At 33.2% G+C, this 15,357-nt stretch overlaps 1 protein-coding gene across 7 annotated transcripts in view; it reads right to left on the bottom strand.

Moving 5' to 3' along the window:
- The window catches only part of Elk (Eag-like K[+] channel), a 73,875-nt gene extending 58,934 nt beyond the window's left edge, over positions 1-14,941 (bottom strand). For 6 of the 7 annotated variants that reach the window (XR_011545461.1, XM_070653416.1, XM_070653414.1 and 3 more), the window contains exons 1-2: positions 14,833-14,941; positions 1,723-1,833 (exon numbers count right to left, since the gene is read on the bottom strand). Coding sequence is in view for 6 of the 7 variants with exons in the window: in XM_070653416.1 (XP_070509517.1) it covers positions 1,723-1,798 (76 nt within the window). In the remaining variant the exon portion in view is untranslated. Of the gene's footprint in view, positions 1-1,722; positions 1,852-14,832 lie in introns of those variants that run through there. The other variant, XM_070653415.1, reaches the window with a different exon arrangement.
- Between the last annotated feature and the right edge of the window lie 416 nt (positions 14,942-15,357).

Genomic DNA, 15,357 nt, shown 5'->3' with positions numbered 1-15,357 from the left:
TTATTCAGAACAAGATTCACACAAATATTATTGTAAGGTAAACATTTGCAGTTATTTGACAATATTTTTGATTATTTTTACTATTGAATACCAAAATTAGGGCAATTTTAATTTATAAGGTATTTCAATAATTAAAGCAACATATTAAAGCTGTCATAAGTGCTTCCTGGTTTAATGTTTATGCCATTATATGCATGTCAATGAATGTTTTTTTGAATTTCTATTATAATATAGTAGATTGTTATTTACGTCTATTATGTTTCCTTTAGGAAATTGTTTTGCAATTGTCAATCTATTAAAGTTTTTCATATCAGGATTCCTTCACTTATTACGTTCGGTTTTTGGGGTGGAGTTGAGGTTTGCATTTTTTTTTAGCTCCTGACAGACAATGAACATACATATAATTGAACAAGATCAATTTTGTAAGCATACTCATGAGCAAACTTCTTGTCTGAACGGCTATTAGTCCAGTGTTTCAAATTTCAAATATCAGAAAACCGAACCTTTTTAAAACCTACAATTTTAAGCCCAAGTGGACAAAAATGCTATTTAACAAATTAATGTAAAGTTATTATCCAGTTGATGTATAGTTCTAACGTATTTTTGTCCACTCGAGAGATTGTGTTAAAATTCTACGAATTGCATAATGTGACGAATCTCATTTTTGTCTTTAAAATGGCTCGAAATCAATCGAGCCAAGGAATTGACACTGAAATTCATCTGGATGAAAGATTCCATTGTTCTGGATGAAATTTTGTCTTTGTATCGGATGAAATGGTTTTGAATTGACAATGCTTTGGTGACAACAGGTCATGTCGCGTCTTTCTGTTAATACGGCGACATAACGTTGCCTTAGCAATCACGGTCTGTCGTTTGCCAGTGTGTCGTTTGACAGTATGTCGTTAGGGCGAATTTATTAGAATCTGTATTTTGGTCCAGAAAATGACTTTTTTAAGCACTTTAAAATAGTCTAAATTGAAACTTTTGTTTCTTTATCCTTACTACATCTCTTCAATAGTAAGTAAAGAAAACAAATTACAAACAATGATGAATCCACAAGAACATAAATATTGATTTAGACCAAAAAACTACATTTCAGCTCTAACCTCTAATGGATCCCTTGACCACATTTTCATAAACTTTCTCTACAACACTTTCAATTATGCAAACAGAATCTCCTGCATGTCAATCACATGCCATAAACTATGCAAGTGAAATGCAAGAAGAATTTAATCCGATTTCAATTTATTTCAATTCAAAATCAATTTACAGAGCATTTAAGATTTTAAATGAATTTCAATCACATTCAGTCTCAAATTCTCACAAAATTAATTTAACTCATTTTCTTTCTCAATTCTCGCTTGAATTGCTTTTAAGATGGAATTTTTTGACATTTTTTGCAGCAATAATTTTAATTGCATTTACTTTGCAAACTTTTTCTTGTCATTCTTTCAAGCATTTTTAATAAAAAATCTCTCATTTAAAATGTCTTTTCGAGCTTAAATTTGAATCAGCTTTGAAGAGCTGATTTAATTCTCAATGAAAGTGAATGCTTAATGTTCCATAAGCTACTCTTCTTGTCTTGAATAAATTAGAAAAAAGAGAAAAAAGTGATGAAAATGAAAAATGTACATAAAGATATACAAAAGGATGAATTGAATGCTTACATACATATGTGATAAATGTGTCAAGTACAACGAGTATAAAAACAATTCAACTTACGTGTTCCATCGAAACGTGTCGCTATCGTATCAAGAAAAGTATTTTGGGGCGCAAGAAGCCCCTTTCGTGCCGGCATCGGTATGAATCGTGGTTTTGATTTATTGACTACACCTTGAATGAAAATTTATAAAAAAAATTACAAAAGTACTCGTTCTTACCGAGTTACTTCAGCGCATTTTTGTCCCAGCGATCAGTAATTGATTAATAAGTTAATTTTAGACCTAAAAAACGAGATCCAGTAGGATCCAGGTCACTTCCAAACCTACAAAGCAAGATCCAGCAGGATACAGGTCACTTCCAGACCTTCAAAACGAGATCCAGTAGGATCCAGGTCATATCCCGATCCAAAAAACAAGATCCAGTTGGATCCAAGTCACTTCCAAACCCACAAAACAAGATTTAGTAGGATCCAGATCACTTCCAGATCTGCAAAGCAAGATCCAGTAAGATCCAGGTCACTTCCATATAATTTAACGGATTTTTATAATTCAAACCAAATAACGGTTATGACAAATTTAAATTTTGTACACTGTTAAAAATTCGAAGAACATTGAAATACACTGTAAAACAATAAAAAAACGTGTTGTTGTTGTTATGAAAATGAAAAATTGTTAATTATAGTATTTATGCTTTGATTTGAAACTTTTAAATGCCCGGCGCCGCAATAACTTTATGGAACTGATCTTTTAAAACCATTCCGAGCTCTCTACGATGTCTAGTTAAAAAGTTTTTAGCGTCAGCCGACCGAACGAACGACCGAACATTGTGTCTTATTAAGCTACCTTTTTGAAAAAAATTTCAAAAATGCGCTAAAAAAAGTTGGATGAGAAACAATTCACAATTATAATTTTTTTTTCTTGGCACTTCTGATAAAAAGAAGTAATTCATTTAAAAAAACATTGTTAAAGGCAGTGTTGTCTTCAAGTTGTTTGACATATTGATTGAAGCTTTGAGCTAACTTTATAGGTTTATATCAGTCTGTGTCAGTATTTTAAAGTTGACAGGACACTTCACTAGGGGTTATATTAGGAACAAGTCAACCTTTATCTATTACCAAATGGCACAAATTGTTTAATCGATCAATAATCAGGCTCCAGATGGACGTGACTCTGATTTGGTGTCGAATTCGATATAAATCGAGGCTTGTGAGATTTTAGCATGGTACCGAAATTTAAATTGAATATTGTACTCGATTCAGGATCGGTGGTCGTTATTTTTGGAATGATATCGGATTTAAATCGAATCTTGGTACCGGATTGACTTTAGCATTATCCAGGTCAACGTGACACTGGCATGATACTGAATTTAAATCAAATCTTGTTAGGGGCTTTTCCTTTATTACGTCCGCTTTTTAGGGAGAGGGGTGATCTACAATTTTGTAACAGATATTTTTTTGCGTAACGTAATAAATGAACAGCTTCCTAACGAATTTAATCTAAATCAGATACAATGCCAGAGTCACGCCGGTCTGGTGTCGAATTTAGACTTGATTAATCAACTTGTGCTATTCGGAAATGTGCATTTAATTGACAAACAATTATTCAATTTTTATATAAATGCCAGTTCCCTATGCAGCATAATTTGGCCAACCGTATTTCCCACCGACAAATAAGTTAAAATTAGCCATCACGGCAACTTCGCGTCATACTGTCAATACAGCGACGTATCGAAACCCTGGTACTTTTCGCCATGTTGTGCTATTAAAGTTATTGTCATGAACTTTATTCTAGACATGATGGCCAATTGTTCAGGTGACTGTAATCTATCAGGATCTAGTCATTGTCTAGACAATTTTACTCTTCACAAACTTTCTTTAATCCTGATTAATTCAAACATCTGAGACAACACTGTTTCAAATACAGCATATAGAGCATAAAGAAGGGGAAATGACAGGAGAGAACAAAATGAAAAATTCAAGTGACATCCACAAAAAAAAATGATATTTTTCTCTCTCACGCGCTAAGTTCTTATTTGAACTGTCATCATGATAAATCATGTATTTCTCGTTAAGCAATAAATCAGTAAACTTACTGTGATTAAGCAAGCATGACTGAAAGGAATTTAGTAGAATGAGAATGGTAAAGTTATGATTGAATTAAATTTTTCACATTTGTTGGATATAAAAATTTATTTTAAAGCCCATCAAAATGCTTAAAGCACATAAAATGTAGATTTAATTTAATAGACTCTAATTTACTCGTTAAGAAAAATTTAATTTTTTACGCAATAAAGATTCAAATTTATTCAAATTTAATTTACAAGTTCATTAGCCTTGGGAAGAGCAAATGTCATGCTTACGAGTGATTACACATAGAATGAGCATTCAAATGTTCCATTTATTTTGATGCTAGGGTGAGGAAAATCAACTTTAAATGACTAAGAAATGTTCAATACCCGAGTGACACAAATGAAGGAAGCTCCGTAATGTAGCTTTTAAGGCTCTGAAGAACCTCTTTTATTGATGCCAAAAGGAAGCCGCATCCGTTTAACAGCCATATGGCGTTTTCCATTTGGCAGCCAAATGGACGAAATTTGACGATTTCCATTTGACAGCCATATGAACGCCAAACGGATGCGGCTTCAATTTCGGATTTATAAAAGAGGTTTGACAGAGCCTTAAATGCTTCTTGGGCGGAGCATCCTTCACTTATGTCACTCGGGACTGTACCTGTCTACAGATTCATTTTTGATGATAAATATTTTGTGCTGATTTTTTCAGAATGTCTGTTTTTCATCATTAGTCTATTTATTTACTTCCATTAAATTTGGATCAACTGTTATCATATGATATGATAAAGCAGGTATTAAAACCACATTTTTGATTATTGCAGATTAAATCTTATGTTTACTTTCTCGCTCGTGTGACCTGTTTACCGCAAACTCATTTATCTTCTTGTTTGTCAAAAGGATTAGGCAGGCGAATTTTTGGAAGCTTTTTCATTTGTTATGGAATGGATTGGAATGTGTTTTTTGAGTCCTTCTTCCTACTTGTTATGAATTTATATTCCATAAGAAAGTCTTATTAAGGCATGAATTCTATATATTATATGATTATGTCCAAACATCCGTGGTACACCTTTTATATCATAATTCTAGCGATATCCTCAAAACAGCTCAAAATCAGTTCTCAGAATCTATTACCTTCTATAACCGTGTGGACAACTTGACATAATGTCTAGCTATCAACTAGTCATAAGGTCATCTAATAATGTTTTCTCCGTGACGTCCCATAAAATATGTCATTAATCAACCGTAGAAGGTCTAGTTATTAACCGGACATAATGTCAAGTTGTCCACAAGGGATTTACTTGCAAAAAGCTAGCTTGAGGAAACTTTTGACTAAATTTCATCGATTTTTATCACTTGCGTAAAAAAGCTGGTCTCTAGCTTTAGAATATAGTTGTTCTGTTTCCTTTTCACCTAAAAGGCAAAGAACATGAAATCCTCAACGGTTCCTAAAAGTGGCCTCTTTGCCTGCTAGGGTAAATAGTAGAGTGCCAGGTTTTGTTCCCTTATCCAACTTTACATTTGTCTTTTAAGTTCAAAAACAATATCTAATTCATCCTTCCTTAAAATGAATTAAGACTTATTATAAAATAATGATCAGCCTTGACTTAAAGAGAACTCCTGAGAACCAAAAAGAATATTATTAATATTGAGCCTCTTAAAGCATTAATAAACCATAACCCAGCCATTTATATAAAGATTTTCTTTTAAATGACATGAACGCAAAATGCCAGTCACTTGTTATCATACGATAATTTCAAACACCTGACTGCCAGCTTGTTAATATCTCACTCATATATGAAAATACAAATTCATCATTCAGACGTTCTTGCTGTCATTAGTCATCAAAAAATTCTGCTGGCAAACTAGGTTATCTCATTGTTTGGCTTTTTTGGGATATTCTCATCGAGTAAGCATTTAATGCTGAAATTGACATTGATCATTGAAAATCAGTGGCATTTTCAGCCTGCATTTCAAATTGTACAAATGTCAATGGAATCAGAGTTAATAAATAAAACAGCCATGAACCACAAAATATCCCTAAAATGAATATTCGACGACCTCATTACCGTAGATCATTAAAATGAAAATATGTCATAAAATCTCATCTGCGGACAGATTTTGCAAAATTAGCAAAATTTACACTCAATTCTTTTATGTCAAAATTTTAAATGTTTTTCTTTTCAATGTCATCGTCATTTCATTCATTGTGACTTTTACGACGACAGAGCGCTTGATAGCAAACATTTGCATATTTAAAATCTCTAGAGCAGGGGTGGATAACCTTTCTGGTGTGGTACATTTATCCAATTGTTAAAAAATGCCACGAATGGCATGTATTATGCAGCATTAGTCGAGGCTCACCACCAAGGTGTGTCATGAATAATAAAAGGTTGTCCACCCCTGCTCTACAACCTTATCACACATATAAATTCATGAAAAAAAATGGAGGGAAAAAATCAAACTCGCACAGCGAAAAAAAAAGTCTCATTTAATCTCACACCATGCGAGAAATAGGGAATGTATTTAGATTGGAACTGAAAATCATATTTGATTAAATCGATAAAAATTGTATGTGCGAGTGACAGAAGCAAAGAAATGAAATATTTTTTTATATATATTTCAACTCTCGTTGACTAGCTCACATTCAATTCCTGATAACGCTTGTATAGATTTGCATTATGGGTTTGTAGTATATCCATTGAAATATATATCCGAAAAAAAATCGAAGGCGAGAAAAATGTTTTAAAACTTGGCAGCCATAAATACACAGTTTGAATGATTAAATTTACTGATGCAACATCCTAATTCAATGTGACTTATTGGTTTCACTAATATATTATTTATTGGCACTCAATTGACTGGAAATAACTGGATGAATCAATACAATTTAGAAGCAAATATATTAATAATATGTAGTTTTATATTTCAATATACATGGGATTGGATATTGCATTTTAATACTTAGAAATCAAGATGATTTGGAAACTAGTTCTGTGACGTTTACATGATGAGTAACAGGGAGTATTCAGATGGAGAGGTTTTAGAGGTACACCTCGACTTTTTGGTGCAAAATTCTTTAATTTGCTTGGATTTTTCGTCAAAAAAACTCGAAAACCCCCTCTTCCCTCTGGATATGCCCCTGATGAGTAACATGTAATCATAGTTGTGAAATTGATTGGAGATTAACTGTCTCAATTTGAGAAGTCGTTCATTTATTACGTTATTACGTCGCTCTTAAGGGGAAGGAGGGGTATTGACCCACCCGACGTCAAATAATGAAAAAGTTACTTTAAGATTTTGTAACGGAAGGGTCCACCAATCTCATTGTTTGTGAGTAATTAGTTAGCAACAGAGTCAGATGGAAAGCCTTTTTTAGTAACCTAGGCTCCATGTTGGAGCATGGTACCAGTAATTTACTAGTTGTAAAAGATTCTGGTTAATTTGTTGCAAGTAGTCATTTTTTGGCGGTTATAAGAGAAGATGGTGGTGCTTATGTGGCTCTTGTGCTTTTCTAGGGGTCAAAATGTCAATTCTTCACGTTACGTAATAAGTGAACGATCCCTTTGAGAATATGGAAATATTGATAAATGATTCATTTTTAAGTCAATATTTTGAAAATTATTCCTTAGAATTTCTTTCAAAACATCTTAAATCATCATCAGCTTTGATTGGAATATAAAAGAATCAGTTCATACCGAGTTACACAACTGAAGAAGACTCAAGGCATTGACACACGTTTCATCCGGATGAAGGGATTCCTCATCTTCATACAAAAATTACATCCGGATGAAAGATTTTATGTGTCGGATGAAAGCGGATGAAGAGTGTCAATGCCTTGAGAAGACTTCACCACGGATCTTTTAAGATTCAAAGCTTAATGCATTTTTATTAACATAAAATGGAAGCTGACTCCGTATGTGGACGCCATATGACTGCCAATTACAGGTTATTATTTAAATGCTTTAAAAACTTCGTTAAAGCTTAATGACAGAGCCTTCTTCATTTTTGTCGCTCGGTTATATAATTTGTAATATCGTTCAATCTCTTCAACATCCAAATTTGTGTCTAAGTCCTGATTTTTTCATCAAAAAGTATCTCTTTCTAAAACTTATAAAACCTCAAAATCCATATCCATTATCCGTAAACAATATTTTGCATAGCATCAATCTATGTGCATATATTAAGCAAATTCCTGATTCAAATCAACTATAAACTTGACTCGGTCAATTAAGAAAAACCATAACCTTGTTGTTCTTTTGAAAATTAGTTATGCCATATATTATAAGCACTTTTATAAACTTGTCGATTCCATTTTCCATCTCAATGGGAATGGTCAGATAAAGTTTTGCTTTCATAAGCAACAAGGGACTGGGAATAGAAAAACTTGTTCTGTATAAAAAAGAATCGACTAGGAATTTACATTTCATATAACTTTTTTTAAATGGAATTAACATGTCCCTATGCGGTTGTGTACTTTATAATCCCAAGGTAGGATCATGGAAAAAAATAAATTATATATGTAGGACTAATGGACTGATACGATAATGAAAAGTTCTGTTGGACGCACGATGAAATGCCTGGATGAAAAGTTTCATAATTTTAATTATTAAATGAAATCTTTTTAGTTCCAATTTTGCCACATCGCTGCGCAGTAAAGCTTAAAAAAGTATTTTTTATGGAACATGAAAAATATTAAATTTAAAATAAAACCATGAAGCATATAATGAATAAACAACGAGTGGAGATAAGCCTTATTGTACATCATTTGTTATAAAATTCCAACAATAAATTCTTGTGGAATAAATTTAAGCATAGAGAATGGATGAATATTAACAAATTGTCTGTCTTGTTTTATGTTTTATTGTCGTGCGATTACCAGGCTATGAGCCAATCTAAAGATGAGATGTTTATGTCGCTCATTTGATGATATATTTAGCACTTAGATCGGTGTTGAGCAGCCTTTTTTGTGGTTATAGTTTCACATTGAATAGCTGGCTGACTGACAGGATGAGGCGTGAAATCTCATAAATCTCATATCTTTGAGAACTCGAGTTTGAAGACATAGACTGCAGCATATACTGTCAAGATTTGAAATTTTCTAAAAATACCTACAATTTCTATGATTTTCAAAAAATATTCGAAGCAAGTCTGAGCCTTTGATGGACAGAATCATCATAAACTATTTAAAATACCCAATAGACCAATTATAAAGCTAGAGAACTAATTGAACAAAACCAACTGAAGCTGTTAGGGCAACAGGCATAGAGACCGCTTTTAGGTGCCGTAGTGGTCTTTCTGTAACATGGAAGCATTCTACTTGTCCGCTAGTACTGTTAATAAAGACAGTATTACATCTAGAACTATAAATTGACAAACGATAGTCAGCAATAGAACCAGCTTTAGGTGTCATCGCTAGAGATGGTCAGGCCATGTACATAGAAGGCCAAGTGACGCCCCAGTCCTTTGGACTTTGTGGATGGTAAGAGATTTCGAAAAAGACCGAAGAATTCCTGGATTGGATGTGTTGAAAAGGACGCTAAAGTCCTTAATATCCCGAACTGGCAAAAAGTTTCGAAGGATAGAGCTGTCTTCAGACATTCCCTACGCGCGGCAATGGGCCATCGTGCGCCCCAGCCAAGGAAGTAAGTAAATAAGATCTAAAGAAGAGATGAATTGCATTAGATCTGTGATTATAGCAACCTGAAAATGCAAAATTTAGCTTTTTGCAAGCTTTAAACTAACTTTTGACGGTTTTGATCACCAGAATAAGCCCTTTGCAGTTCTAAAATAAGTATCCGAAATCAATAATAGTACCCATAAATTACTCATTCCATTTAAAGCTGTAGATTGCTCTACACGTGGATCAAAAGACATATTAATAAGTTAATATCGACCTTTGCTTCATTTTTAAATATTCAAAAACAGAAACGACGCTTCCGGATGAAAGAGCCATGCTATAAATAATTCATAATAAGAAGACTATTAAGCCTTTGTAATTATTTATATGGAAATTTTCAAATACTACGCATTTTCACTATCATTTCCACGGAAACTGGTAAAGTCTGCTTTATGCGTACAAGTATATTCACTTGGTATAATTGGTTTACCGCAATTACACCATTGAGACTACATATTAGGTGTGTGTGGTAATTAAAATTATGTAGAATGCATAGGCACAATTGAAGGTAGACAACAGTATTTGCTTTTAATAGTTTTGTCGCAGAAGAATATGGAAATAAAAATAGAATTAAGAGTCTCAAATTGATCGTTTGAAAACTAATTGTCGACCGTTTCTGTAAGAACTTAATGGATGTAGGAGTTAACAGGTAATTGACAATTGTGAAAACAAACCTAGGTAGTTATAAAAATAGGTCAAAATCAACCATCGCAGGACTATCTGGACAATGTTTGCGTCTTACCATTGATACTGCGACGAAAGCCCAGTGTTGAGTAGCCTGTGTGCCGCGACACACTAGTGTGCAATCAGTAATATTTGGAAATGCCATAAACTGTGTCCCATGTGCTGTTTCTGGCAAAATTTACCACCAAGGTATGCCGCGAAAAATAAAAGGTTGTCCAGCACTGCCCTGACAAATTATGTTGACCAAGTGCTGCTTGGGTACGAATCATCATGAATCTTAAAAGGCACACATTGAAATAATTTGCACATGATATTCTCGCTCACTTAATTACTTCACTGACCATTCAGATCAATTTTGGTTCATAACCTTCCTTAGATGATGCCTAAAACTGGCTCTGTCGTTGCCTTACTTCTGACAATTACAAATACCAAGTGCAACACTATCTTTATCAACAGCTTCCATTCAAAAGACACACGACAGCCAATAACCAAAATATCCGATTCCGATCAAAAATGGCGGCAGCAAGTTTGTAAATCCATAAAATATTCAGTTCCAAAGCTCAAAATCATTCATCCCTATCGATGAAATCCTTTTACATTATTCTAAGACGTGGGACTTGATAAAAAATAAGAAAATTCCCACTTGTTTACAAACATCTGCAGGAAAAACTTATGAGAAAGAAAACAGAAAAAGGAAAAACTTTTTTCAAAGTTGTGGATAGGGGTAAGACAGTAAACCCCCAACCCATTTACTGTGGATTTGTTGATTTTTAAGTTGATGAGAAAATTAATTCTCGATTTTTCCAATCCAATAACTTTACTCTTAATATCATGCAAACTTTTTCCTTTTTTATTCCTTTATAAAGTACATCCAAGTTTTCTCATTACTAAGGCTTGATTATAAGAAAATGCGCTACAGTAATACACTCGATTTTTTTAATTTATTTTATTTCCTTCTTTTGATTAATGAAAAAAATTAATATTTTTAATGAATCTGAATTACATCGATTCCGCTTCGAGGTTAATCGATGCTGCTTTACTTTATTGAACGATTAATCAATGGATATAATGGAGGCAAACAGAGTAAAAAAAAGAATAAATTGAAATAATTCATTGTAAATTTTTTTTTATAAAAGTATCATTTTTCCAATATTTTTTATTTAAATGATATCCAGTGCTGGAAGTCGATTTGAATATTTATGAAGGAGATTAAGCTTTAGTCGACTGTTATGTAATGGACTTTCAATGCTGTATCATTGGGAATACAGTAGTAAGAGAGTTACAGAAAATATGTGATTTATGTATGGTGCTATGCCATATAGTCGAATAGCCCTCCATAGCAGAGTGGTAGGAGAGTAGCATGCGACCGGAAATCGTAGGATGTGAGTTCGAGTCCAACTCGGAATCCGTTATTCAATTGATAGATCAACAGATAATATGGAATAAAATGCGAAGTTAATTAGTTCATACGTTATTAATACCTGATGACAATATGAAGCCTAATATCAAAAGGCGGGAAATGCAGCACATCACATTATACTGTTCGAAAGCTCTAGCTGACTTTGAACTCTGAATTGATATCATATATGTAAAGCATTTACAGAAAGTATTTAACAATTTAAAATATATTGAGCATTTTTGTACTGAAAAATGATGAAATATAAATTTGATTTAAATTTATTCTTGCTCAGGGATTTTACTGTTGCTTGCAGATCATGCATGTGTCTTCAGGGAAGAGTTAAAAAAAAATATTTTTTGACTTTTTTATATTCTTCTTATTTTTACAAGTTGTTGGCATTTGGAAGGTACCACAATATCCAATCAGCTTTTAGGGAACGTTCTTTGCAAATTACTTACTGCCTTTTCTCCATCGTAACGCTTTTAATAGAGTAACGTTTGCAGACTTTATGGATCGCAAAAGATCAAGAGAAAGACCGAGAATGTCCTGGATTGGTTGTGTGGAAAAGGACGCTTGAGTTCTCAATATCCCTAATTGGTAGAAGTAATCGAAATATAGAGCTGTCTATAGACGTTCTTTAAACGTGGTAATGGGCCCACGTGCGCCCCAGCCAAGGAAGTAAGTAAGTAAGTAAGTAACGCTATTTAACTAAATCCTGAACCAAAATTTAAACTACTTACAAAGATTGTATCCCCTTTGCCCACCCCTTCCTAGGCGTTAATTCTGAACGCTACTTTATGATTTATGGCTGCCCCGACGATTGTTTCCTTAGAGATTAATCAAGAAAATATGATCCTTGAGTCCAATTATTAGTCAAATATTGAAGATTGATTACTTTTTGCCATAAATACGCGAATTTTAAAGCAACAATAATAACAAAAATTCCAAATAAATTACAGCTTAGGTGGCAGTATACCCTGTAGTGTACTCTACAAGCATCGTATATGTAGCATGTCTCTATTATCGAAAATTTGCTAAACAATATCTGACAACGCGACTGTTGCAAATCCCCTAAAAACGTCTGTATTTATCGGAAACGCTCCATCTGTATTCGACACCTTTTGACCTTCCTGACAACTTCTCATAAACATATTATGCCGAAGATTCTCAAAAAAGCAATCTCTCATATTCCAACGATGCATTGAACACATAAAAAAGGGGTTTCAGTCAGTCATGAAAATAAAAGAAAGGCACAGAAATTGTAAAGAAATTCGACAGCGCTTTGCTCAGCCATTCACAAAATGTTATTCTTCTTATTTCATTTCTGTTCCTTAAATACAATTCCTCCCTTAAAGACATGTGTATACGGCATGTATGTATACAGATAAAATAAGAATTTTTTACTCAGGATGTTTACAATATTCTCAATGGTAAAGAATGTTGTTGCCATAAATTTTTTTTTGTTCCTTTACAACTTGCTACTTGTTACTACTTCAACCCATAATGTTCACCAGATACTTCTTGTTCCTTTCATTCCACATATATTGTAAATTTAAATGATAAATTTCTTTTTTTGCTGCTTTTATGGCACAAACAAAAGAATTCCTTCCTCAGCGGACGTGCGATGAAAAGTTTTTACATCCTTTTAATGCTTTATTTCTAATCATTTGGGACACATTTTTCTTCTTTCGCTTACTTAAATTCCATTTCCCGCATGTAAATAATTTCAAATCAGTTCATCAGCTTATTTATGCCATCCTTTTCTGTAGGTGGTCGATTGTTTTGTCAATGAACTTTTGGTCAATGAACATTTTGGGTCAATTTTAGGGAATTAAAATTTAGGAGCTTTTATGCTGCTCGGAATATAATTCGGCTTGCTGTTGTCGACTATACCTAATAGTTCGTCGTAGGCCTGCATTTTTCTATGAACTCTAATTCAGAACTTTACTAAAACTTAAATTCTAGAGAAGAAACTCCTCTTTCCTGCAATCTAACACGAATGGGACTTGAACCTATGTCATCTTAATTACATGTCAAGTGCTCTGATCTACTGAAGTATCAGGGATTGTTTGAGAGCGAAGCACAATGCTCACTTAAACTTAATTTCTCAATGAAATGCTGATTGTATAGTTCTTATCGTTGTTCTGTACTGACAACATCCAACACGTACATTCTTTGCATAGTTGTTCTTAACATAGACTCTTCGAAAATCAGGGAGTACTTTAGCGTCTTTTAACGGTTAAATTTCCAATCCTAACAACAAACTGATGAAAATACTCAAAATTATTCTAAGATTCCTACATTCTCGGTCATGTTGATAGAGAGAGTATTGTACTTGGGTATAGGAAATTGGTCGATAGTAGTCAGCGATAGAACCAACTTTAGACGCCATTTGAGTAGGCAAAGAGTGTACTTTCAAGAGCAGGGTAAGCTCACAAGCATGTTCATCGAGGATACCTAAAGTGAGCAAGCTCTCGAGGCAATGCTTTTTACCTGTTAGGGATTGAATCACAATTGATCTGTATCCCTAACATTTAAGGAGCATTCTCAAATATATTGATTGAGAATAGTCATGAGCACATTTATGTAGTTGACCATGCTGATTGTCTTTTGGTGGTATGACGTGCAACGTAAGCAAGTACCCAGCAAGTACCAACATTCTCAAGATGCATTAATTAGAAGGTCATAGACACAAAATCTGACAGCATGTTTCCAAAAAAGATTCAGGGTTAAGGAAATTAAATTAACGAACAAAGGCATGCACAGCTGTATACCAGAATAAAATCTTCATCATAATTGAATAATATCAATGACATTTTGAGAAAATTAACAGACCATTTGGGGTAGCAATAATAAAGTTATGGATTATAAAGAATCAATGAAACTCACAATTTTACGGACTCTAATGGGATATACATGTCATGATAAAGAAAAGTAAGAAGGAAATGCTCCCTTTCTCAAACAAAACCTTAATCCTGTATAATCCATTTGACAAGAATTTCTGGTTCGTAAAAATTCAAATTGCTTCATATTTCCTTACTTTTTTTGTCATGCCATTTTCATTCTCGTGCCTTAATCAACATTTGAGGCTTGAAATGTTCAGACACGACTACGTGTATATACCCAAAAAAAAATAAAATAAAGTCTTAATTTTCGAGGTCCACAAAACAAATGGAACTTAATTAATGCTGTCCAGTTGCTTGTTTAGTAACCACAAATTTTTTTTTATTTATTCTCTCCATTATTAAGGTTTTTCATGCTTGATTGACGATCTCATCCACATCCACATCCATTTCCCCTTCCTTGCTCTACATTTTTTTGGCATATGACTTTTACTCACAATTTTTCTATTTATTGTTCCTTCACTGTATCACACATAATAATTTTTCATATTTCATGTTCAAATATTATTTTTTTTTTTTGTTATTTTTATGCTTTATGCTTTTTTTTTATTATTTACTTTATTTCACAATAACATCATATTTCCATCACTTTCCATCAGCTGTTGATGATGAAATTCACAAAATATTATTTATTAGTCATTAATATAACACAAATTATTGTTATTTTAGATTTATTGATATATCATAATGGTTGAGGATTAAATAAGACATTAATAAGTATGTGGTTGGAGTGTTTTGATAAGGAACTTTAGTTCTGATTTGCTTTTTTGTGGGATATGTTCAGATTATTTTGTATATTGTCGCTTAATTAGGTCGTTTGTGTGTTAGTACGATAGCAAAGGGAGTAGGGGAACTGAATTTTTGATTTTCTGGACTTTTTGATACAAGATTATCAAAAAATGCTAATGACTAAAGGCCAAGGAGGAGGAGTATGCTTTCTCGAGATCCCGGTCACAATAAAT

Source organism: Chironomus tepperi, unplaced genomic scaffold (assembly GCF_022539635.2).
Source record: "Chironomus tepperi strain 1889 unplaced genomic scaffold, CSIRO-AGI_Ctep_v1 contig_68, whole genome shotgun sequence".
NCBI classification, from domain to species: Eukaryota; Metazoa; Arthropoda; class Insecta; order Diptera; family Chironomidae; genus Chironomus; species Chironomus tepperi.
This window is presented reverse-complemented; position numbering and strand designations above follow the sequence as displayed.